This window comes from Telopea speciosissima, chromosome 9, assembly GCF_018873765.1.
Source record: "Telopea speciosissima isolate NSW1024214 ecotype Mountain lineage chromosome 9, Tspe_v1, whole genome shotgun sequence".
NCBI classification, from domain to species: domain Eukaryota; kingdom Viridiplantae; phylum Streptophyta; class Magnoliopsida; order Proteales; family Proteaceae; genus Telopea; species Telopea speciosissima.
The window spans coordinates 24,131,726-24,158,409 of record NC_057924.1 but is presented as its reverse complement, the minus strand read 5'-3'; the positions used below and the strand labels follow the sequence as shown (position 1 = coordinate 24,158,409).

Sequence of the window (26,684 nt, the reverse complement as noted above, 5' to 3'; positions counted from 1 at the left end):
GGGCACCAGCACGACACAGCACAAGATAGGCCGAATATAATACATGATAAGAGACATTAAACAACCACATTACCATCTCATCCATTTCCAACACAATCACAACATATAGCCATCAATTAACATACACATGAACATAATCATAGGTAAATAATGCAAATATGCGTTATGCATGAAGTATAACAAGTAATTTGATTGCAACAAAATATATCATTTAAACATAGAATCACTCAATGATCAAACAAAGTCCAACCCCCACTCACTAATGATTCGTGTAATGTTCGGGGTGTCTATTAGTGTTTGCTTTGGTACATGCTCTCCCGTACGAGCTTGACAGCCTAAAGGTGCGAGAGCAAGTGTTAGAATATGTGTGGAGGGATCCTATTAGGAGTCCCCAAGTGTTACTATTGTGTATGGAAAAACACAATACGAACGGACTAAGGAGTGGAGGCAACGGCCTAGGTCCATTCCTGGATCCGTTCAGGCTTGAACAAGAAATTCTTAAGTCTCTTTCTTTCAATTTTCACCATTAAAGGTATTGGGACCATAGGATCCAAAAGGATCACTTCAAGGTCCAACAAGGCTACCATGGCCTAGCCTAGGCATTAGTCTTGGGGATTCAAGGGTTTGGAATCACCTTAGGGCTTTTCCATTTCTAGGTTGAGGTCACAAGTCCTTTAGGACAACAAGGGGGGTTTTGAGGGCATTAAGGGTAAACCTTGGCACCACAATAGGTCATTTGATTGGTATACTTAGGGGGCAATTTAGGTGGTAATTAACTCCCATTAAAATTTAACAAGTCTTACACAAGCCGCCACGACGTGGGCGAGGTCACCGGATTAAGGTTATGTTCTAGAGTTGCTGTCAAAACATAACCTCAATGTTTGGGCCCACTTTCGAGGGTCTTTCATTCGGATTGGGTCCAAGGTTCCTTCATAGGAAATATATCCCTTTGAGTCTATTTTACAACGCATTTTGAATCGCGTCGATACGATATGTATAGACAAAGTTATGGCCAAAATACTTAGCAACAGTCAAGCTGTCAACAACGGACAGATTCTCGAACGGAGGCACTCATGTGAATCCGTCCGTGCATCCGTTCGAACCCTGAGACACACCCGAGAGGGGACGGAACCACAGACGGAGGCACAATGGTGAGTCCGTTCGCAGCAGGAATGAGTTTTTCAACTCCGAACTTCATCCAAATCGATCCCCAAGGCCCCCAATGGCTTCAAGGGCTTGTAGGGATGGTTCCTAAAGTTCATCAGGGTCCTAATAACCCTAATGGCACAATGCATTAAGCCATCTATGGTCCATACCCAATTACCCAACCCAAACTTGGGTTTTTGGGTGAAAAACCTAGGTTTACAAGGATTGGGTCATATGGTACCTCAATGGGATGAGTAAGGGTGTACAATGGCACACAAAAGGACTAGGATCATGTCCCCAACAAGAGCATTGGGTCCCAAGTGGAACCCAAGCCAACCCAACTCAAGATCCTAAACCCTAAGCTAGCAATTAGAGAAATAGAGAGGGAGAGTTGGGAAGATTACTCACAAGCAAAGAGGAAGCAAGAACCAAGGCTAGGTGAGCCCCCTTGACCTCCTTCTCCTTCTCCTTCTCTACCTTTCTTTCCTTTTCTTCTTTTTCTTCTTCCTTAGGCTTGGACTTCAAGAGGAGAAGAAAAGGGTAGCACACAAGGATGTGGACAGCAAGGCTCCCATTCTTTCCTCCCTCTTCTCTTCTTCTTCTTTTCCTTTTCTCCTCTTCTTCCCACGTTTTTGTCTTGTAGAGGAGATGAAATGAGAGAATGGGAGAGTTTAAGCCTTAGGTACCCTTTTTATAGAAAAAGCCCAACTAAGGCTTGTTTGGCTAGGGTCTCTTAGTTGTAACTTAAGGCCTGTTTGGGTAGGGTAGATTAAAAGTTCATTTAACAAGAACACATTTAAGGCTAGTTTTAGAATAAAACATGGGCCTTAAGGTCCGTTTGGTTTCTCATTAAAACTTCAAGTACTAAGGTCTTGAGTCTTGTTTGGTTTAGGCCTTTAACACTAAAACTTCTTAAAATCATATTTGGGCCTTGTGGGCCCACATACAAGGTCCAACAATGCAAAAGAGGGTAAGGGTGGGGGTCCACCATGTCTGGGGACCTAGCCACGGTGTCCGGAGCACAGGCACGTGGACCCCATACGAGAAAGCACATAAAACCAGCATGACAGCACAGACGGATTATCGGACGGATTCACCAGCAGTGGATCTGTTCCTGCTGTCAAGGCCGAAATCAACAGTAGGGGATGTGGGGCTTTGGCCCACACATCAAGGACTTCAAGGGGAGTATGTATACCAAACATTTAGGGTTCAAAGCTTACCCATTGTGTGGTCCACTCGTCCATCAAGGTGTGAATACAATCCTTGTGTTCGAGCTTCCCTTTGACTGTTACGGTCCAAGGTCGCATGTGTTGACCGTTGGCATTGTGGCGACACCCGTCAGTAAAAATTCAATTTGGCCCGGGATATTAGGGTGTATTTTGGGCGCAGGTGTAACATAAATAATATGCTGCACATGGTTTGTAATTGATGGTTAGAAACCTAGAACTAACATAAATAAATAGTAGCTTAGGATGAGTTATAAGAATAAGATTACTTGCCCGACAAACATCTTGAACCAACATCTTTTCCCTTCGCTCATTTATAATTTTCAAATACTTCTTGTTTGATGTTGGGTTATTGTCATGTATCCTCTTCTCACTACTTCCATGGCCTCTATCATCTTACCCATGGTCTGCTCCTTATCCCCATCAACCTCTCGAAGCAGACAAAAGAGTAGCATCAGAACATTATAAAGTCGGCTCATCGTAGCCCAAAACTGTGAGGAGGTGACAAGATCTTGAACAAATCTCCCAATTTCAGACCTTGCATAACTGCTAGTCAACCAGTCAGGAGAGGTGAACATCTTAAAGAGCCCATCCTTTCGGGAAATGAGGCTATCAATTGCAATGTAATTTGTTGCAAATCTTGTGGTTGCAGGCCTCACTAAATCCCCTTTTGTGTGACTCCTCATCAATGCCAAAACCCAACTATGTTTATAAATAAAGTTGGTGATCTTCCTTGCATTACCAACCAACCGTTGGACCTTTGGCAATTCTCCTATGTCCTTGAACATCAAATCTATACAATGAACCGCACATAGTGTCAAAAATAGATTCTGCTTCTTCAACATAAGCAACTGACCAGTCTTTTTGAAATTTGCTGCATTGTCAGTTACTATCTGGACAACATTTTCTTTTCCTACCTCCTCCACAACTTCGTCTATTAACTTATTCAAGTAATGGGCATATTTGATTTCACTAGATGCATTGACCGACTTGTGGAAGATCGTCTGTCCATCACAATAGACAAGGAAATTGAAGATGGATAATCTTGTTGGTCCACTCCATCCATCACACTTGATGGTCACTCCATATAATGGCCACTTCTCCTTGAACCTCTCAATATACTCATGCACCTCTTGGATAATATCATCCAAGTAAGGCCCAACAATCTCATAAGGTGTGGGTGGCTTCACATTTTTCCCACACCGCTGAATCTCCTTTACCATAGCCTTGAAGTGGGGATCTTTGGCCTTATGTGGTGGAATCATGGAACTATAGAACCATCTGGAGATTGCTTTACCTATCCCTTCACTCAATGTTTTGGGTTGAAAGCTTTCTTCAATCCTCGGTTGGCCATCATCTCTCGGTCTGTAGACATTAAGATCCATGTCTGTGATATCTGGGCTCTTCTTTCTCTTACCTTTACCACTCTTAGTAAACCGGTCAAACATTCCCTTGACACTGGTTGCTCTACTAAGACCAGCAAGCTCCTTACCCTTAGCTACAAATGGACGACAAGATGAGCCAACACCAATGTCTACAGGGCCCTGACGTTGGGGTCGAGTTGATTGACTTCTTACCAATTGCTCAGCTCTCCATTGTTTCTCTCTTGCTTTATGTCTTGATTGTCGCATCGCCCATGCCAACTCTGGGTCCTCCTCCGCTTCCATATCAGATCCTTTATAAGCTTTGAAGTCTTCCATCAAATTTTCCACCAAAACATCCTCATCCTCATGTGCTTGGGTGGATTTATTTTCCGCATCTCTCTTGTTTTTGCATTGCCTTGCTTAATTCTACAGGGCACTTTGTACACTTTGCAACATTTCCATATCCTCCTGCCATGTGTTATTTTTGCCGAGTTACCCCACCTCCAAGATGTTGAGTGTCACAGAAGTTGCACATTGTATGCAATCTATTGTTGTTTATCTTGGTACAATAAGACCACCCAATGTCTTGTTGTCGCAGCATCGTCCTAAACACCAAAGATAAGTAGATAACTATATAAATATTAAACTATATTAAAATCCACATATTAATAATTTATACAAGTAAAGTACATGTCTATATGATGCATTTCATGCATTGCATGTACTTAGCAAAGTATATTAAGCAAACTTTAAACATTTTTATATTTTCCATAATTAGTTTCACATTATTTAATTTTTCAGAAATTAAAAAAATGTCGTAATAATATAAATAGTACTTTAGCATACAAATAATATCAATCTAAGTCTTCTCATGTATTTCAGCCATTGAGACATTTAATCAAACTATAATGAAAGGGTAAAGATGAAAAAATCATAAATTTTTTCATTTTTGTAAGTATTTATAATTTCAGAAAATAGAAAAAAATAATTACAGATTATAGGGTAAAAATATAATCTTGATTGAAAGTGATAGATCTGTATATTATGTTATACATATATTATACACATAAACATAGGTTGAAATTTTTGGAAGAAATAAAAAAAATCAATTTGAGAAGCAATTTTCGGTTTTGGGTGAAAAATGCAAAGATTTTTGCAAATGTATGCAAATAATGCATCACTAACTTAGTTTAACCTTTTCTCTTTGAATCGCAAAAAAAAGAACTAAAATCAAAGATTTAAAAAAAAAAAACCACCTTTCCCTTCAAGAACACCTTCAATCTTCGAATCTGGGTTGTTGATGCAGCAAAGGATGTGATTCCACCTCTTCTAAAGTTGTTTTTCACAAAGGAATTGAAGCCCTCAACAGATTTGGTCGAAAAAATGGATTTGAAGCAACAATTTGGGGTTTTTTTCCTTGGCTGAACAGGGGTTTTTTCCGCTGGGAAACCTCTCTGGTTCGTGTTTTTTGGAAAGAATGAAAATAACCACATGTCTCTCTAAGTATTGATACGTATCGAATGTATCAGTCGATACATATCGAAACGTACCGATACATATCGATACATTTAAAAAATAATAAAAAATAAAAAATAGTACGTATTGACCGTATCGTATCGTATTGACACGTATCGATCGATACATATCGATACAGGCAATACATTATTTTTTTTTAGAAAAAAAAGGATATGTATCGGTATGTATCGTATTGACATTGACCGATACCGATACAATACGATACGTACCGATACTTTAAACCATGGATAGAACTTAGAAGAAAGGGGGTAGGGGGAGTGGCTCTCTCAGCCTGGGTCTCTCACCCATAGCTATCCCAGCTATTGAAACAAGGAGGTTCTCCCATAATACGATGGCAAGCTTGGCCAGCAATTTCTATTCTCAAAAATTGTGTTCCTTCATTACAATGAGAGGTCTATTAATAGCTTAGGCAAGCTTACAATAAAAATAGAAATAATCTAAAATAGAAAGTAAGGAAAATAGAAACTACTAAAACCTAACTAAAATCGAAGGTAACTAAAATTAGAAACTACTGGGTTTTATAGTTCAGCCACATGCAAGAATAAGTAAAATAGAAACCAATAGATTTAGTAACTAAGTAGTACTAAGAGAATAGTAACAAAATAAAATCAGATCTTCAAGTCTTCTAGCAGCCGATCCTCTTTCTTGTCAAAGCTAGGATTCTCATGTAGTCCCGACCAAGGATCTTCTAATAATATTCTCACCAAGGCAAAATAAGGGGTTTTGACACTGTTCATGTGTACAGTAACATGAACAGTGTTTTGATCTCTTTTTCTTCATGTTTTGTCCTACATCAATCGGGATCACAATACTTCTCCATTCATCTTCCTTGTGTTCATAATCCTGTTTGATAGATTGGTTAACCAATAAACCCCACAACCTCCTAGGGTTTTCCACACTTCTATTAGGATCTCGTCTAGGCCTGATGTCTTACCTGCTTTCATCTTTCTTAAGGCTTCTTTAACTTTCGTCACACTAACCTTTCGTACATATCTATGACGTGTTGTGTTTTGTTGGGTAATATACTCGCCTGGGACATTTCTACTCGACTTATATCCATTTAGTAGGTAAAAAATATACTTGTCCCATCTCTTCACAATGGAGGTGACTTTTATAACAACTAAAAAACTCATATTCCGGAAATACAGGAACAAAGGAAGTCCGTGATTGAATTGTCAGAATTGCCTAAAAATCTGAGTCCTAGTGATTCTGATACAGTGACACTTGAATGGTTGGACCAGCATGACCGGTTTGGGAAGCCCAAGCCCAAACGAAACCGGCACAATTTGGGTTTTTCGTCTAATAAAGGCTGGTAGTAGTTTAATCAGGAGTCTTCTTTTATCATGTTTTTCTTTGGATAGGCTATGTAGGAAATGAGAGATAGAGTTTGTGTTATGTGCCTAATGGGTCTCGATTTAGTGTATGGGCGCTAGTTTGGGCTAGCCTAGTATGGGATAGGTTAAAGGGCTTGATTTAACATGTACTAACATTTGGTAGCAGAGCTAGACACCTGTCATGGGTTTGAGTCACAAAAAGGGCTACCTAGGAGAGGGCTACCTAGAGTAGAGTGAAAGCCGTCAAGAATGGGCTATGCTGCCAGGCAAAAACATTGGGGCAAAGTTGAGCCGCCTGGAAAAGGCTACCTGCCACCAGAGTGAGAGTTGCCTAGAGTGAGCCGTTGAGGATGACGGTTGCGAAAGCGTGGTGGTCTGTTATGTGCCTAATGGGGTTCGATTTAGTGTATGGGTGCTAGATTGGGCCAGCTTAGTATGAGATAGGTTAAAGGTCTTGATTTAACACGTTCCATCAGCTCTTGAGTTTTTGGCGTATCAGTCAAGTACCTAACAATTTGGATGCAAGTTAGTTTCAGTTTTACATTCCAATTAGGAGTCTTTCGATTTTCTTTTATTTATACCTTGTAACCCATCATTGGATAGATAGATTAAAATGAAAATAAATTGATTTGATCATTTTGTGGCATGTGGGTGCGACTGTGGTCATGGAACTTCCTATCGTCCCTGCAACTTTGAGTTCCCATCTCAGATATCTTCCCGTTCTCTCATTGGGCCTCCACCAATTTGGTATCAGAGCTGAAAGTTCCTCCCCATCAATCTCTCTCTTTGCTCCGTTAAGATACGATCTCTGCTTCTCTCTCCCTGTTCTTTCCTTCTTCCTTTGTTGTTTGGTACTTTCTTCCTTGTCATATTTCTCTTCTTCCCACCTGTTGAAACCGAGCATGGCCTAGGGTAGACCTTGCGTTGACATTAGCGCGTCCTGATTCTTTCGTGAGGTTCCCTTAAGATACCCTAGGCCTCTCAGGGAACCTAGGGTTGAATCACATTTCCATGAAGACTCCATCTCTAAATTTTCGAAGCTGATTCCCTCCCTGTTATGAGGTAAAAAAAGAACCCCTACCTAGTTCTGTAACATTCGCCAGTGAAGTTTTGAAACTGTTAGGTTGAAGATTGAGTTCGCCCATACTTGGGTTTTAGGCAAGGTTCGAAAACTTGGGTCTCGGTGCCAACTTGGATCCTTGAAAAACCGAGTCGAGTCGAGATCTCACCGAGTAGGTGCGCTTTTTTTTTTCTCGACTCAAAGCCTCATCTCGGTGGGTTTTAGACCTAGTTTGGGTCTGAAACTTGGTATTGAGCCTATTTTAGGCCATTTAAACACAATGGCACTATCAGATTTTGCAAAAACAAAGTCCATATAGGAGTTTCAGTTAGTAGGAAAGCAGGACAGACACTTACTTATGCTAGAAACCAGGACAGACACAGGACAAACACACTTATTTATGCCTAATATCATTTAAGGAAATGCTTTTGTATTTGTATTTCATTTACTTAAGATATTATTCATAAATACGCAAATATCCCCTCCCATTTGAATCCAATAAAAATAGTTAAAAAATCAAATTCTAAAAGGGAAAAAAGTCAACCCCCCAGTTCAAGAACAAAAACTAGATTTACGACGGTAGGTGCAATTTTCAACTTTCTAATGCTGGGTTTTTTCTCAAATCTAAAAATTCCATAAATCTTATTATGGTATAACATTGCTAAAAACCAAAAGTGCGGTAAAATATTCATTTGTTTTGATGTCCAAAAATTATTTTCATTGGAGCGATTTTGTGACATTCGTCTCTTGAATTAAGTTTGACCGGTACATAACTCTTTCAATATAAATCAGATTTTAGCAATCTTGGACTTGTTGGAAAGCTTTGAAAAATCTGATTTATATTGAAAGAGTTATGTACCGGTCAAACTTAATTCGGTGTGCGCGAATGCTGTCAAAATCGCTTTGAATGAAAATAATTTTTTGGACATCAAAACAAATGAATATTTTACCGCACTTTTGGTTTTTAGCAATGTTTTACCATAATAAGATTTATGGAATTTTTAGGTTTGAGAAAAACCCCAGCATTAGAAAGTTGAAAATTGCACCTACCGTCGAAAATCCAGTTTTTGTTCTTAAACTGGGGGGTTGACTTTTTTTCCTTTTGGAATTTGATTTTTTAACTATTTTTATTGGATTCAAATGGGGGGGGGGGTATTTGCTTATTTATGAATAATATCTTAAGTAAATGAAATACAAATACAAAAGCATTTACTTGAATGATATTAGGCATAAAGAAGTGTCTGTCTTGTCTGTCTTGGTTCCTGGCATAGATAGGTGTCTGTATACCAAGAATTTCCAGCAAGATCTCGAGATCTGGCACTCATATAAAGGACCTAGATGGGCATTTTCCTATGTCAAACCGAGATCTCGGAGGGAGAGATATTGACATTTTGAGACTCGTAGGCAGTCTCGTCTTGGGATTTTGAAAAACCGAGAAACTCGTCGAGATCTCGCGAGTTCTCGAACTATGGTTTTAGGAGCCTTCACCGTGGTTCGTTCCCCATACTCTGGTGGCCGAATTTCTTAAATCGGGTCGGTCCACTGTCAAACTTGAACTCTCCTCCCTTCTTTGCTGGTTTGTTGGACACAGGTTGAAAATAACCTCGTCTTCCTCCCCTCCCCCACGTTAAATCCCTTTTTTTAACCCCAATGTCCAATATTGCCCCCCCTTAGATCTTCTAATCCATTTAAGTCTTATTTCCTTTTAATTCCAGAATTATCCCTTCCTATATAACTCTATTGTCCCCCACGATAATGCACTTAAAGGTTTATTTCTATTTATGTCCCTCCACCCTCTATTCTTTAATAACCATTTAAGATTCCTTTTAATTACAGTTGTGCCATTCTCATAAACTTCAGTTTATTTACTATTTTGCCATTGGTTTGAGAGTTTTCTTGCTTGTGTGGGTCCATAGTGCTTCTGAAAAGGGTTCCGAACCTTGGGATCACCACCAATTTGAGATTTTAATCATATCCCAACCATGGTGGCCAATAAAGAGATTCCATGATAGCTTAATTCTTATAAAGATGAAAGCAGGTGATATTGCCAACTTCACAGATCGTGTTGGTACCCTTAGCACAGTTGTTAGTTCTATTCAAACTATGATGGCATCCATGCAAGCTTCCATTGACAGATTGGTGGCTTCTGATAAAGGAGAGAGTCCTATACAGTCTGGGGATACTTCTAACTCCATCCTACAGGGCCCGTCTCATGTTATACCACTGCCACCACCACCACCACCACCACCACCACCACATCTTACACCACACCACCACATCATACACTACTACCACCATATGGAGTTGGTTGATATGATGATCCTCTTTATGGAGCTGAAAGAGGAGCGAATCTGGAGTGCTGGACGTCCTTGACTTTTATGAGGATAACAACCAGAGCGGTATCTTGACTAGGTTCATAGTTTGGAGATATTTTAGATGGTATATCTCGAGTTTGGTGATCAGACACCAACAACATAATCGAATTCGAGGTATTGGGTTAGAGACTACTTGGGCTGAGATGAGAGAAGCCATGAACCAGAGATTCTTGCCTACTGACTACAAGCAGCGTATGCACCACAAGTTTGTACAATTGAGACAGGACATCATGATAATTGAGGAATATGTAGTCAGGTTTTACTATTTAACCACTCGATCTAATTTTGAATGGGATGAGGAGGTATTGGTGGCACAGTTCCACAATGGATTGCACCCTCAGATCAGTGATGCAATAGTATCCAGTCGACTGCCTACGATGGATGATGCTGTACAGGTGGCATATTAGGTAGAAGAAAGTCTGAAGCGACCATACACTTGGAAGACTTTAACAGATACTTTCTCTAAGGGTGATAGTTCCAGTCAGCAATAGTCTTCTCTCTAAGGAAAGTCATTTAGCAAGCCACAAGTTACCAGTTCATCTATGGCATCTTCAAGGCCAAACCACCCTCATTCTCTATCTCGGCATGATTCCGGCATACCTCCTACAAAGCCACAGGCTGAGATATAGTGCTTCTCATGTAAGTGGTACAAGCATTTGTATGCTCAATGTCCTAATCATTTGGTTGCTTTCGTTGAAAAGGAAGAATTTATGGCTACTGCTTTGGAAGAGAAACAGAGGAATGGCCTAGTACTTCTGGAGTCAGAGCACGATCGTAAACCTAGTGAAGTCAATGACAGTTGTAACCTGTGGAAAACCAGAGAAGAAGAAGAAGAGAAGAAGAAGAGAGGGAGAGAAGAGTTGCAGCCGTAATCAATTCTCTATTAACCCCAAAGAGAAAAGAGACAAGACAATATAAGGAGTAGGGTAAGGGAAAAGACCCAAAAGGGCTTCACTTAATGCCCAAAATATGTGTCTCGGGATTAGCATCAGGTGCTAATCCCGAGACCCTGTTTGGGCCCTCGATATGGCGTCTAACACTCCCCCTCAAGCTGGAGCATATATATCAATCATGCCCAGGTTGTAACAAATATATTCTATCCTCCCATTACCTAAAGGTTTAGTAAGCACATCAGCAAGTTGTTCTCCGGTTCGAACATGACTTGGAAGAATCAATCCATTTTGCATCTTTTCACGAACAAAATGGCAGTCAATTTCAATGTGTTTCGTCCTCTCATGAAACACAGGATTAGAAGCAATATGAACCGCTGCCTGGTTATCACACTATAGCTAGATAGGAACTAGAATCTTGAAGCCCACCTCAGACAGTAATTGTTGTATCCACATTAATTCACAAGTCAATTGTGCCATGGCTCGATATTCTGACTCAGCACTAGATCGAGCCACAACACTCTGTTTCTTGCTCTTCCATGATACACTATTTCAAAAAAGTTCTAAAGTTTTCTTTTGTGTATAGACCCTAGAGTTTTATTATCATCACGCATCATGAGTAACAACAAGGATCAGTTCAACATGGCCGATCTTAACTCCGCCCTTCCAGGCGCCGCTGCTGGTATAGTGACTACTAACCTTCATCATCAATCTTAATCTCTCTCCATTTGATTTCCATCCTTTTTCGTTTTCAGTTTTGTTGATTTTAAGGTATTTTTAAGCCTTATCTTCACCTGTTACATGATATCTTATGCAGCTCTAAGTCTTGTTACTTCTCTAAAGGTGAGATTTTTCTACTTTTTTTGGCCTTGAGTTCAAGTTGTTCCCTGTATATAGATTTTTTTCTGTTGGGTTTGGCTGTGGCTCTATGGTTGATTGGGTTTGTACAGGACAAGCTTCAACATCTGGCTGGACAACACTCTGATGTTCTTGAAACTCTATCTCCAAATGTCAGGAAGCGTGTCGAGGTTCTCAGAGAGATTCAGGTTCGTCTTATTTGTTCTTTGCACTTAAACTGTTCCCTGCGCTTCCCCAAATTTTTTTTTTGCCATAGATTTCAAGGTGTATTTTTACTGGTGGGGAACTTTACAGCGTCTCCCCAAGTTTGTATAGTAGCTAAACCCTAACTTGCTGTTTAATTGGAAACTCTTCATTGGCTGTAGATCACTTATGGTTTATTTCCTTGACGTTATAGATGGGGATTTGTTCTATCTATTGTGAACTTCTCTTCTCTGTTTTCTTTCTCTCTCAAAGGTTTGATTCATGAGTTATAGATTAGAAAAATATGGATTGATTTAGCCAAAATATGAGTGTAATATGGTGGGTACTGTTTTTGTTACTTAGAGCATTGGTTGGGTGGTTGCATCACCAAATTATGTGTTACCTGTTTCTTTCTATCTTTACACCACAGAGGATCGAAGTGTTGGCTGAAATGCCAGCATTGTGATGGTTTATCGCATGTGCATGAAGCCATGAACAGATTATGGTATATCGGTCTGCAATCAATTTTGAATTTTCTGTTTCAGCACGCTATTATTTTTCCTTGTGAAGCTTGGCCAATTTCATTTTCATTAGGGGGATGAGACCCAATCATTTCGATGTAGTTGCTTATTTCTTTAAGTAATGGAGCAGCTTGTCAGGGTCTAGTCCAACCACCTCAAAAGATGCATCTATTAGGGGGAGGAAACCTTACCCCACCTATAAGCCCAAGGCTCTCTCCAAAGATAGCCTATGTAGCATTGAGCAAGGAGGAGTTTGAATATTCCATGACAATCTCCCCTACTCAATCCCTGATGCACTCCTTGGGGATCTCTATGTGGGACCCACACTGCAGTGCTCCCAACCCACATCCCCAACATCTGTTTGTCTGACTCTGATTTCATATGTTACGGTCCAATCCAATCACCCTAAAAATGCATTATTAGGGGGGAGGAAACCATACCCTGCTTATAAGAAGCCCAAGACCCTCCCCAAAGCTGGCCAATGTGGGGATTGGTGGGAGACTCAGAGGAATTTGAGTCCGTGACAAGCTGCTCCAGTGTAGTTAAACAGGTCATTTATAATTCTCATGGAGCCTCTTGATCGATGGTCAATCTGCATTTAAAACTGTAACGATTTCCATTTATTAAATTTATTTATTGTTGGCAGGAAAAGGAATTGTAAAACGTAAATTTTCTACATATCTGGATTAGTCTTCATATTTGAACCAACTTTATGTTTGCATGGTGATGTTTTTGCATCCCTTTTGATTCTTTATAAGCTACAGCGACAAAGTTGTGCTTCATCCTGCATAGTGTTTTTGCATCCCTTTTGATGCTTTATAAGCTGCAGCGAGAAAGTTATGCTTCATCCTCGGTCATATGATTTGTTATGTTTATTCAATTCCATTCATTGTACAATTTGCGCGCAGGTATTGTTTGTGACCATTAATTATCTTTTATGTGAGCTGGTTTAATTTCTACAAGTTTTTCTAGCTTCATTTATGCTTGTCAGTTAGATTTTCTGCTTCCTGCTAATTTTCTGTTCATTCTTCTTTACTCCAATACTTTTGATCCTTATATTCTTTCTTCTCTCCTGGCTCTTTAGATTTTCCTGCCGATTATCCATTTCCATGGTTAGACAATTTGCACATTGGGACATCAGTAGTTTAATATTCACTTTCTATGTGATAATGCTTTTATCCTTTTCCCTCTGCCTTTGTTTTGATTGCTTGAAGAATGCTCGAGGGCAAGAGATGCTATTGTTTTTCTTCTTCTTTTTTTTTTTCTCGTTTTTAATGATGAATTTTCTGGTCCCTGATCCTTCTAATGCTTTCTTGATTTGCAGGGTCAACATGATGAACTGGAGGCTAAATTTTTTGAGGAGAGAGCAGCACTTGAGGCAAAATACCAGAAGCTGTATGAACCACGGTACACCAAGGTATGATATCTCATTTTCTTTAAATTTTCGTGAATAAATAAAAATTTAAAAATGTTTTATTGTCTTTTATATATAATTCATTATTATACAGCTTTGTAGCAAGGAGTCTGTTGGGTTTGCTTTATACATTACTGATTGAGAACGATAGCTTATGTCGCCTTTTATTACATGGGTTATGGTGAGGGTGTGTTTGGTATGGATATGTCTAGTAGTTGAATATGCTTTAACCTTCAAAATCTTAGATATGGAGATTCTGGTACCATGAGTTTGGCAATCAGGCAATCACGTATGGTAATATCTAATGAAAGATGCTGTTTATAGTAGCAGAACAATACATTTTGAACTAGCAATATATTAAGAGCTCCAAACATAATTAGATAGGAGTAATGTATAATTAATACAAGGATGTTTATAACTATCCAGGCATTTATGTGGATTAATTTTTGACTGCAAGTTATATATGACTTACAACATTATCAGATCAGGGTTAACGCTGGGTGAGCCCAAGCAAGGAATTGGATCCAAATATTCAGAATAAAATACAAACAATAAAACAACGGAGGAGTTTCAATACAGAATGGAATAGATACGGATTTGCTATCCTAAACTCATATATTTGCAGCCACACCCTTGTCCCATCTTGTCCAGCATGGGTTCTTTGGGGGGGGGGGGGTGTAAATGGTCCAAGTATAGGTGAACACTCATAGGGTATGCCCGTCCAAGAGTCCTTCATTTTGTAGCTTTGCTGGTATTTATTGTTTGGCTGCTGATAGTTCTAAGATGTTTGTACTTTTCTCTATTTTGTCCAACTCTGCTCAGTCGTTCTTTTGTACTCTTTCCAGCGATATGAAATTGTGAATGGTGTAGTTGAAGTTGAAGGAGTAGTTTCCAATGAACCTGAGACAGACCAAGAAGGAGAAGATAAAACTGCAGAAGGTACAAGAAAATAGAAATTATGGATGACTTAATTTGCTTGCATCTTTATTAACTAGTTATATACACTTGTCCAGAGAAAGGGGTGCCTAATTTTTGGCTCACTGCAATGAAGACTAATGAAGTCTTAGCTGAGGAGGTATGGTGATGGAATTAGCCATGCGTTTTGTACTGCTTGTTGTTTCAGTATTGTTTATTTTGATTTTGCTTTTTCCGGACTCCAGATCTCGGAGCATGATGAAGGGGCTCTCAAGTATCTCAAAAATATCAAGTGGTTTAGGATTGATGATCCTAAGGGTTTCAAGCTTGAATTCTTCTTTGATCCTAATCCTTACTTCAAAAATTCAGTACTAACAAAAACATACCACATGATTGACGATGATGAGCCAATTCTAGGGAAAGCAATAGGGTAAGTCTGTTTGCAACCGACCGTAGAAGTTTTTGTGATATTGTTCTTGTGTACTCTTCTTTCCTTATATTGCACTTTATTTTGGTTGTGTTGTAGGACGGAGATTAAATGGTGTCCTGGGAAAAGCTTGACACAGAAGGTCTTGAAAAAGAAGCCAAGAAAGGGATCCAAGAATGCCAAGCCCATCACCAAAACTAAGGACTGCGAAAGTTTCTTCAACTTCTTCAATCCTCCTCAGGTTCCCGAGGATGACGATGATATTGATGAAGAGACTGTAAGTATTGTATTAGTACTCGTCATTAGGCCATTTAGGAGCTTAATGTTCGTTAATTGATATTCTTTCCTTGACAGGCTGAGCAGCTTCAAAATCAAATGGAACAAGACTATGACATTGGGTAAGTAAATTCATTCTTATGGGTAGAGCTCCCTGAATTCTAACATATTTCTTGTATTTTGTTTTCTTCGGAGATCCAACGGAAATTGCTAGTCATTCGAAACTTTATAAGATGTGAAAATGCTGGCTGAAATATTTATTCAAATATGATGTAATTTATTTGAATGTTTGAAATCTTTCCCCCCCTTCTTCCAGTCAGATTTGAGTATCTTTCCTTGACCTTTCCAAACCATTGCATGTGCCATTTGGAATGAACTGGGTTTGTCTGATGCCTTGTGTAGGTCAACCATCCGAGACAAAATTATACCCCATGCTGTGTCATGGTTTACAGGGGAGGCTGTTCAAGATGATGAGTTTGAAGATATAGAAGGAGATGACGATGAAGAAGAAGATGAGGATGCTGAAGAAGAAGATGATGACGAGGAAGATGAAGATGATGAGGACGAGGATGATGATGAGGACGAGGATGATGATGAAGATGATGAGGACGAGGATGATGATGATGATGAAGATGAAGAGGAAAGCAAGAGCAGGAAGAAGGTACACAATTTTATGAATATTTTTTGACTGTTATTTACTTAACTCTTTTTTCAGTCCTGACCTAACACCATTTGTTTCTGATGTTCTCACAGCCATCAGCTGGACACAAGGTAAGAGATTAGAATTATCGTGTAATCTTTTTATTCCTTAGCATTATTGGTTTGATTAAAGCTTATAATGTGTCCATTTGACTCTGTAAACTACAGAAGAGTGGGAGAGCCCAAACTAGGGAAGGTCCACAAGGTGAGAGGCCTCCAGAGTGTAAGCAGCAGTAATGTGTAGAGCCGACACAAAGACTGGGTGACTTGTGTCTAAGTGGGATTCTGTGGATTGGAGAGTACGAGAGAGCAGGGTGAAGAGACTTTTTTGGGTTTCCTTTATCTTCTTTGTTAGCAATATTATAGTGATTATACTTTTTTTTAGAGTTTTTTCTTTCTTTTTTTGATTTCCCCCTTTGGTGTTGTGGGGGAGAGGAAGGGGGCGGGGGTGGTTTGGGTTTCCTCTGGGTACCCAGTGTTGTGAACTTCTTAAGAACTTTTCTTCCAATATATATGGGTTTTGTTCCAATGCTTGAGACTGATGTTCTGTTGCTTCCACCCAAATTTTAGTGGTGTTTCACTTTTGCTTTTGTCTAATTACTCGGGAGATCTCTTGAATTTTCAATAAAAACCATTTAACTTCGTCCTTCAATCTGAAGTGTCAGGTTTTTAAAGGTATCCCTCTCCCTCCGATCCTCCTCCGAACTTGCTCCGACCGATTCTGGAAAAGCCCCAATTCCTGGAGTTGAGATGAAGTTCATTTTCTTGGCAGGCCAATTCTGATATGGATTATCAGTCATAATAGCCTTCCATCTTGGTACCTACCATCATTGCATGCAATCACACATATTTACCATCATTGCATGCAATCCCATGCCATCCTACTTTTTCATTATATATCTTTTTATTATTGTATGTAATCTCTCTCAATCTCTATATTCTCTCAATCACATCTCTCTCTATATGGTTATGGTGATTGACTTTCCAATCTTGTGGATTCTTCTCACCTTACCTATATATATACACTCATGTAATCTCTCATGCTCAAGGCAATAATATCAATTTACAATCCAATATGGATCCAGATTCTGAGTATATAACTACGAATCTTAAAAAGCACTTAAATGTAATCTGTTTTTACAAGTACTTAAGGAGACCATCACAAGTCATTCTCAATACAATTTTTAAAGGGGAAAGGAATGCTAACTGGTGCTATAGTACGGCATGTACCTGCGCCAGGCACAGCTGCGCGTGAAATGATTGGCGCACCCCTGATCCTTTCCATCTTCCAGGTGGGTGAGCTGGTCATTTTGCACGCGGGCACTGGTTAGCGTTCTTTCTTCCATTTTTAAATTAATCTGAGCAAGTGTTTTACGTGCTTTGCAATCGAAAACATTGTGGCATCACTGGCATGTTTTTATTCTAAAAGAATATGATTGGGGTGTAGGACCGTTGTCCTTTTGAGAACAGAGCATATGATCGATGTTAGAATACCAGTAGAATTAGATTCGAATATCATGGCATCCAAAGTTTTGTCCCTGTCCAAACATATGATGGGGTGAAATAATCACCCTTACCCCATGAAAAGTAATTAATTTTTAAGTAGAGATTTCAATTGTTATGTAACTGGTATAAGTTGGCCGATGTGTTTATTAGATAGTGGTGGTTAGTTAGTTATGTTCCTCATTTGAGAATTTCATTTTCAATGATACAATAGTCACTTATTGAAGATCTTCAGCTTTCATTGTGAAAAACTAACAAGCTAGAGACAACCGTAATAGTCAAAAAGCCTTGGGGGAAATCCTATCCAGCCAACAAAACAAACCCCCCAAAATGAAGCAAAAGAGGCCATTATCCACATAGTCTATTATTAGACCAAAGCACAGTAAAAGAAGAAAAGAATGACAGTGGGCATGAGAGCTTAAATTCATTGGATTACTTTGCTCTTATCCAAGATTATCAATCAAGAACATATTTTCCTTCTCTACTGTTTCCATAGAATCAGCATTTTGCTGTCATTAAGAAAAATGCCTTTCACAATTCTTTGGGACCCTTGTTCTGTACTTCTCGTGTTCATATCTGTTAACATATTAGCATTTCATTAATCACAGAGGTTTAGGGATTACCTGAACTGAATGGAATAGCAGCGGAAAGGATGATCGAATGCGGCTTGCAATTACGAGCAGGTCACGATCACGAATAATCTCGGAAGGTTTCTCCACGAAGAAGAACTCCACACCACAAAACCCAAGGCAACGATGGAAACCCTAGGATAACACAGAACTTGAAAGAAAGGGAGAGAGACGGCTTCTCAAAAGATATGAAATTAATTGTATTAGGGTTTAGGCCTAATACTTATTTATAGACAAAACCCTGGACGCCCCTCTCACATGGTCGACTTCCACTAGAGGTCTAGACCGAATAGAAAAGGGGAGGGATTGGTCACTTAAGTGACCGACCCCTCCAGAGCTCGGGTCTCGCGCGGCCAGCCCCTCATGGGCGCACTACTTGGGCCCAGCCCATTTACGTTTACAATATCTCACACACTTTAAATCCCAGAAATTAGATTGTTCTATACATAGCTTAAAATGTACTCTTATGTTTCTTCCAAATACTTCATCCCATTCTTTCCCACCTCCCATCCAAAGACCAGAAGTGTGATTTTCCACAGAACTCTACCTAGCTTGTGGCATAAGGCTTATATTGCTAGCTTTGAGTAGCACCTTGAAATTGGAAGGGGGTGACCAACTCATCTCAAACTCTCTCCAAGAGGTAAACCAATTACTGGAGAGAAGGGAAATGAATAAGATTATGCCAGATGCTTTCTGCAACCCTTTTGCCTTTTGAAAAGAAGATATCCATTTGCCATATAGAAGCCCTTTGGAGATAAAGAAAATTGAAAAGCTTGTGGGGACTAAAGGAGATATTTGATACGGGTATGTCTACTGATGGAAGGGAGTTTTTCTTCCATCTTTGGAGCAATCGTTGTTATTCAGCTAATTCAAAAGAATTTCAAACATTTTTTCAAACTAGTTTGAAAGTACTAATAAAACATAGGGAAATGTCAAATTGGTCTGAATCAATTTGTTTTTTTTTTGGCCATACTTTTCTCACAATTGCTATACTACAAATGATTCACCTATGCTATACGAAACATTTCTCCCCAAGCTAGAGTTATGAATGAGATTCAGTTGCAGCAGTAGAACATCAAGAAAATGCTTTGGCGGTTGAGACAATTATGGGTTCATGTCTACAATGCTGAACATTCCCAAAAAAATACGCACAAGTTCGTTATACACGAGACCATAGAGGTTGGGTTTCTCTTACCTTTGCTGATGAGTCCCCAATACTAGTCAAGTATAGTAGGTAGATAGGGGAGAAGAACCCCATGATTGAAGAGGCCTTTCAGAGGGGTCGATAATGCCCAAAAATATCAGACAAATCTGATGGACAAATCTCTAATAATTTCAGAATTGATTCTGTCCAGAAAACCCAAAAAAAACAGGGTATATCTAGCTTCTTGGAGATTTTTATTTGACAACATCAGACGCTTGGATCAGCCTCAAATCTTGGTCGAAGAACCTAATCAGGGGGACCTTCAATGACCCAAAATATCAAGCAAATCTAATGGATAGGCCGTAGAAGATGAACATGAGTGGAAAAATAATGTTGTAGTGGAACACTTCACATATACATTGTGCTTATGATTTAATGAAAATCTGGCACTAGATAAGGTGCTGGACAGGGTTAGATTAGCTTAGTTCTGGATGGTGTACTTGTTGTTCATCAATGACTTGTTATCTAATGAAGAAACAATTGATTTTAATTGTCCTCTTCAATAATTTTTTTCTTGTTTTGTTACATGATCTCGTGTTTTGTTCAATGCATGTGAGAACATTTGGAAGGGTTGTGGCAAAGTCCCAATTGGGTATTATCATTAAAACATGGTTTGTGGCATGGTCTCATGGTTACTTGTAAATTTCAAATTTTACTTGTTGGGTCTTTAGCTCAAATTGGTAGAGCACTTGGAACATGAGGATGTCTCAAGCATGTTCCAAGGGGATGGTGGTTCGAATCCACCATGACACTTTTTATTCAACTATTCATAGAAGGCAATCATGAGCATCCTGCTTCTCTGTGTTTTTTTTTTTTTTTTTTTTTCTTTTCTTTCTTTTTTTGTTGATAGTTTGAATGAATTTTGTTGCTTCTCTGGTTTTGAAGATGCTAAAATGAATGAAACATTTCCTATTTGTATTCTTTAAAATTTTTATATGTCTAATCGATCCATAAACTTTTGTAATTTATAGTATTAATGTCATTTCTGTAATTTATAGTAACCTATTAGTGCATCTCTGTTTTTCTTATTATTTTTAATATACACTTTATTTGGATTTTTAATAATTTTTAATGTCCTAACATCATTGACTTTATATATGTTATAGTATTAATGACATTTCTGTAATTTACAATAACCATCACAAAACTGTTGAAGAAATAGGTTTTATCAAACACTATTTTGCAATCCGGAAACATCATTCTACAAACAAAAACACCAAAACACGTTTTTTGTGAGAAACGGAACTGAAACACGCGTAACGTTATCAAATGGTGCCTAAGTAGATCTAGGCAATTTTCTCTATTATATAATGCCGGGCCGTGCTACTTCTTCCCCGTCCATCTCCCATGTCTCCTGGCTGTGAAGTCTCCAACGTTGATGCAACAACTTCATTAATTAATTCCTTATTCATAGTCTGCTAGATTTAATTCTTTCGATTTTGAGAAGCAAATTAAGATGGGAGAGAGGAACGCTTTGAATAAAATATTACCCTCCAGATTTTGAATTTGATCCTTTAAAACTTCCCCGTAGGATGAGGCAGCAGTTGAAAGAGAAAAAACAAATTAAAGTACGGATGATGCTTCCCATGAGTATTTGTTGTAAAACTTGTGAAAATTAAAGAAATAAGGGGGAGACATATTTGAATTGAAGTCAAGGAAAGAATATGTTATTGGGGAGACATATTTGGGAATTCAAAAATTCTGGTTCTACTTAAAATGCACCAACTACTCTGCTGAATTGATGATGAAGATTGATCCACAAAATTTAGATTATGATTTTGAGCCTTGGCGTGTAGATCAGGATGATGAGGAAGGTGAAAAAGATCAGAAGAGGAGAAGGGATGAAGAAGAAGAAGAGAAATCGACTTTGGAAAAGAAATCGTTGGATTCAAAAAGAGAGATGCTTGGACAATCTTGCAACATTGGATGAATTGAAGTCAATGAACTCTAGGCATGCAAAGGTGAAAGAAGATGTGAGGATGCTCCTCGAGGCCTTGCAACGCAAAATTGATCAGGAAAAGGAGAAGAAATTATTGGCAGAAGAAAAGGATGAACAACTAAAGTAAAACTTTCCCCAGGGATCAAAGAACTCTGTTAGAAGGATTTTTTTTTTTTTTTGGGTAGATGTTAGAAGGATCTATGACGATAATTAATGATGATGACGACGATGATAATGATGATTTAAATCAGCTTTCATCATCAAATCTTGGTTCTAAGAGGATAAAAGTTTCTCTAGAAACAGGTAATTTAGTTGGAATTTCTGGTTTACTGGAACCCCCCCTTTTTGTCAGTCAAGCTCAACGTGGATGGGGCCTGCAAGGGCAACCCTGGTTTAGGAGGGGGAGGAGGAGTGATTAGAAATGGGGAAGGAGAGGTAATTGCTGCCTTTTCCAACTATTATGGAGACTGCACCAACACTATTGCGGAGTTGAGGGCGTTGCGAGATGGCTTAAAGCTTTGTGAGAGCCTTGGCTTCAAGGAATTCCATACTAACTCAGATTCAAGGACGACTATTTTGAGTATTGCGAAGAAAAGCCATGGAAATTGGAATGGCTGGTATTGGTTTCAAGAAATTTTGGGTTTGATGAAATCCCTGAAACCTATGATCTCTTTTACATTTCATGAAGGGAATAGGGCTGGAGACTTCCTGGCTAATTTAGCTTGTGAAGGGAAGAGGGATGTGGTGTTTCACGGGGAAGCTCAATTACCCCACACTCTATGTAAGATTATTCGTGAGGATGCGATGGGTCTACCGATGATTAGAGTAAGAATATAGGTTCTAGTAGGATTTTTGTAAGCCGGGTTTTGGGTGCTAGAGAGTGCTTTAATGAGTGATTAAGTTGTTTGGGTTAGGGGTAAGGCGGGTACGTCCCCCCCTCTTGTATTCTTGATTATTTTTTCATCTAATAAAATCCTTGGGGCCGGCCCGGGTCCCAGAGAAGTTCGGGCTAAAGAAAAAAAAATGAAAAAAAGAAGGCTTTACCACCTTCTACTGAAAGCAATCAAGAGGAAGATCAGAAGAACAAGCAACCAGAGGATGAGCCAGGCCACTGATACAACAAGCACTGTGGTACAGTCCTTGTGTGAAAGACTATATGAAAATGATGAAAGTGAGTAGTAGAGTAGCACCATTGTAATTTACCTTCTTAATTTTGTAAGGATCTCGACCAAAAAAAAAAAATTTTTTTTTTAAGGATCGTCAATTTCTACTCTGGGAAAAAAAAAATTATATTATGCCCATTTGTTTTAGGTCATAATAGTTTTGACTTCTCTTAAGAGAGAGAATCTTGCAAAAAAATCCTCAAAAGAAACAAGAAACTTAAAGATAGACTTAAAAGTTAATGAGTTTTTTTTCTTCTAGAAAACCTTAAATGGGTAAATCGGTAACCTACAACATCAGTAAGAATTAAATAATAAAAATCTTATTTATTTAAAGAAAGTAATTTTTATTAACCAAATGAAATTAATGGTCATTATTGCATGATTCTAATCCGAGGATTAAGAGGTTGGCTGTGTGGAATATACACAACCCACGCAACCAAACAACCTTCTTTCTTCCAAACAATATATACATATGACTTCTAATTAATGTGTTTCTACGTGTAATAACAATGCGAAATATACGATAAAAATTGTGTAATATACAAAACAAAGGAAGGGAAAATAAAATTATGTAATTATGAAGAAGGACAATGTAAGGTAAGAACTGCAAAAATAAGTTCAAACAATACATATAGATGACTTTTAATGTGTCTCTACGTGTAATAACAATGCGAAATATACGATAAAAATTGTGTAATATACAAAATAGAGGAAGGGAAAATAAATGTAATTATTAAGTAGGACAATGTAAGGTAAGAATTGCTAAAATAAGTTCGAACAATGGACAAGGTGTCAAGTTTCGGTATTGGCCAACGTATTAGGAGGGTGGTTTTAACAGACGTCTCTGAGAAGTATCAAAGAGATGCAAAGACATGCAAGAGACACTATAGATACATGAAAACACTTTAAAAAATGCATGCAAATGCTTAGGTTACATGCAAAATACTGTTTTAAAGCATAATCCATCATAGCTAACCAATAATAGCTCCTTCCATAGATGTTAGGTTGTAGGACCCAATATCCACTATGTGGCAGATCATACCCAAATTGTGTTTACAAGTATGCCTCATGATACCTTTATTACTTATCAAGTCTGATGGTACACCATACCTTTATTACAACTACACTTGGAAAACATTGTCTCCATTAATTACATCAAATCTCGAAAAAAATGCCACCTCTCCCTCAGTTATTGTCCATGCAAACGTGAATGTGCATGTAATTTGAAGCTTTCCCTTATGTTTTAATTCAAAAAGTCCAATCTCCTTCAATCTACGCCTTGTCATTGTTTCCTATATAAACGAAACTGGTATTATCACTTATTTTCTGAAGATGCTTGTACCTTTTGGGGTTGTTTTTTACTAGACTTTAAGAAAGAGTAGTATTCAAACTACTATTGCCTAGTATTTTTACAGAAATAACAAACTATTTACCTTGACTTTAATTCAACATCTTATCTCGCACAAGCTCTATTTTTCTTCGGTCAATCTTATTTCTTATTATTAAACATTATTCTTTTGATATTTCTTTCTTTTCTTGGGTTCATTTGGTTTCTGTTCTATAACATTAATTGCAAAATTCTTCTTTCTCAACTTAACATCTTCATGACTAGTGATCTTGGATAAGAGATCATCCACGACCCTTTCAAAATTAGAAACAAAAATAAATTTGCTTAGTGGTTTCATAAGAATCAAGCAACGGCAATAAAGACTGGTCTTTGTTGTAGAGTCAACTTATCAACAATAGCAATCATATTATTCACATGGTTTCTAGCATCTCCTCCTTTAGGTGATTTGGTTCTAATGAACCTTCAAAGATATACTGCTCTTTTAGTCGCCACAATTAATGCAATATATTTAGCTTTCATAGTAGAGGAAGCAACGCATTCCTATTTCTTGCTCTTCGAAACAATAACAGCTCCACGACACTATCCAAAGCATAACACATAACTAGAGGTAGAATGTATGCTATCTACACACCCTTGATAATTAGAAAGATGTTCCCAAGTTTTAGAGATGGTACAACTTGATGTATGTGGACCTATGAACATTATTGTAGCAAGGATCGTGGTTTCAGTTTCAAGGCCAGGTGGGATCCACTCCCCCCAATTAGAGGAACTTAGGGGAATGGACCAGGCAGGAAATGGAGCAGATAATTTTCTGAGTTATACATTCTTGTCTGTAGGATATCTATAGATGGTCTACCTATTTGTACCACATATAGGTAGAAATGGTAAACTGATTATTTATTATTTAGTTGGGTTTAGTTTTCCATTTAGTTGAAACAACATAATAAATTTGGTTTCAGTTTTGAACCGACAAATCAGTAGTTCTAAACCATTTAGAACCATCTAAATTCAATAAACCTTTAAACTAAATACAAACTAAATAAAACTATCTAAACTGTATAATTAACCATTAAACAGAGTAAACCGAAACTAAACCGAATAAAACTAAATAAATTGCTTTAATCCTACTAAATTGACTAAGAAAAATATAACAAAAAACAGCAAAAACTGAAATCGAACGGATAATAAATCGTATAACCGGAACCGATTATAAACTGATTATCCCAGACCAATTATTAATCAGTTTCGATTTGGGAACTTAAAACCGATTAATAATTAGTTCAATTTTGGTTTCTATTAGTTACAATATGAACTGAACTGTTTAAATCGAACCGAACCGATAACACCTTTAATAGTAAGTTTAATAGGGTTTGAAATTTTGTAAAGAGGTAGACCCAAAGGTTCACGATTCAGATGTCAAGCTTCAGCTCGATGCCTCGAAGGAAGTTGGCTGTGGTAAAATAAAGCTTTAAAAAATCCGATGTATGCAACGATACACTTCTAATTTTTTAAAGGATTGCTTGATGACTTACATAAGTAGGGTGTACATTCCTATGGGGGTAGAAACAAGATGAGAGGTGGATTGGGATTAAGAGATTTAGTTATTCAGAATGATGCTATGATGGCAAAGCTGTGTTGGCAACTTCTTGATACCCCGAATCCCTATGGGCAAGGCTTACGCATAGCATTTACTTTCCAAATGGTGTTCATCTTGGAGCACAAATGGTTTGAATCCATTTTGGGAATGGAGAGCATTCTCAAATGAAAGAGCTTAGTGCAAATGGGCCTACTGTGCATAACTGAGAATGGTAGATCGGTTAAGATATGGGATGAGCCTTGGATTCCTTTGTTTGATGGTTATAGATTGCACTCATTAAGACCAAATAATAGCACAGATGTGTGGGTATCAGATTTTATTTCACCACCGGCTCAATGGAATGTTTCAAAGTTGCATTACCTACTGGATTGCCATGAAGTAGATGTTCTCAAGAATCCGCTTAGTACAAAAGCCTCTTCACAGTGGAATGTATATAGGTTTGGACCATCAACCTCATCCTCTACATCACATTTGGCCAGAAGGACCAGTATTGTTCCTAAGTTGATCTTGAGATTCTGTCGAATTCCAAAATCCCACCAAAGGTCGCATGTTTAAATTCCATTGCAGTACAAGTAAATCTCAAGCAAAAGAACATGCATTGTCCACTCTGATATTTCCCCATGTTATAGACAGGCTAGGGAAACAATTGAGCATGCACTTATCCAATGCACCCATGCTCAGAATAGAAAAATAAGAAAAAAAAGATAAATAAGAAAGAAGATAAAAGAGATCAGAGAGAAAATAGGGATTTTGGTTTTATAGATGAAGCCTGATGTCTTGGCGTAATTGGGAGGTAGCTGATCCTCTTTTCTCCATAGAAAAATTGTAGGAACCCAATTCTATCAATCTATCTATTCCATTATCGAAAGTAATAATTGAAGAGACTTAAATAGTTATGTAACTATTACACACATCATAATATCACGTACTACAACTACCCATACAATCCTAAAATGACTCCCTCGTTTACATGCAACTTCTAAATACATATTTAAATTTAATAAAACAATAACTACTTTTTCCATGTAACACCTAACTCTTATCTACAAAGCATCCCATGCATGCATGATACAATGC

The 26,684-nt window shown here is 38.2% G+C and overlaps 1 protein-coding gene, 1 long non-coding RNA gene and 1 pseudogene across 3 annotated transcripts; 2 read left to right on the top strand and 1 right to left on the bottom strand.

Annotated features, from left to right (window-relative positions):
- Window positions 1-3,275: 3,275 nt before the first annotated feature.
- LOC122638531 lies at window positions 3,276-11,613 on the bottom strand. Its single transcript, XR_006329476.1, has 3 exons — window positions 11,478-11,613; window positions 6,247-6,252; window positions 3,276-3,306 (listed from the first exon to the last, which is right to left on the bottom strand). It is a non-coding gene; the product is annotated as an uncharacterized LOC122638531 (long non-coding RNA).
- On the top strand, window positions 11,478-16,655 carry LOC122638530 (nucleosome assembly protein 1;4-like). Of its 2 annotated transcripts, XM_043831367.1 has the most exons (12): window positions 11,478-11,613; window positions 11,749-11,774; window positions 11,882-11,977; window positions 13,818-13,910; window positions 14,753-14,846; window positions 14,921-14,982; window positions 15,068-15,252; window positions 15,349-15,526; window positions 15,604-15,647; window positions 15,928-16,186; window positions 16,279-16,296; window positions 16,393-16,655. In XM_043831367.1, exons 1-12 carry the CDS (start codon window positions 11,547-11,549, stop codon window positions 16,459-16,461), a joined length of 1,191 nt encoding a protein of 396 aa, XP_043687302.1. In that variant the 5' UTR covers window positions 11,478-11,546; the 3' UTR covers window positions 16,462-16,655. The 2 variants fall into 2 exon arrangements, with proteins under 2 accessions (XP_043687302.1, XP_043687303.1); XM_043831368.1 differs by lacking the exon at window positions 16,279-16,296.
- Window positions 16,656-21,016: 4,361 nt separating this feature from the next.
- LOC122639348 lies at window positions 21,017-21,657 on the top strand (annotated as a pseudogene).
- The last annotated feature ends 5,027 nt before the right edge of the window (window positions 21,658-26,684 follow it).

What these genes read in the sequence shown, in the direction of transcription:
- LOC122638530 (XM_043831367.1), top strand. Translation starts at nt 11,547, where the DNA reads ATGAGTAACAACAAGGATCAGTTCAACATGGCCGATCTTAACTCCGCC. An exon ending in ATGAACCACGGTACACCAAG is followed by an intron (nt 13,911 to 14,752) that starts GTATGATATCTC and finishes TACTCTTTCCAG; the next exon opens with CGATATGAAATTGTGAATGG. An exon ending in ATTCTAGGGAAAGCAATAGG is followed by an intron (nt 15,253 to 15,348) that starts GTAAGTCTGTTT and finishes GTTGTGTTGTAG; the next exon opens with GACGGAGATTAAATGGTGTC.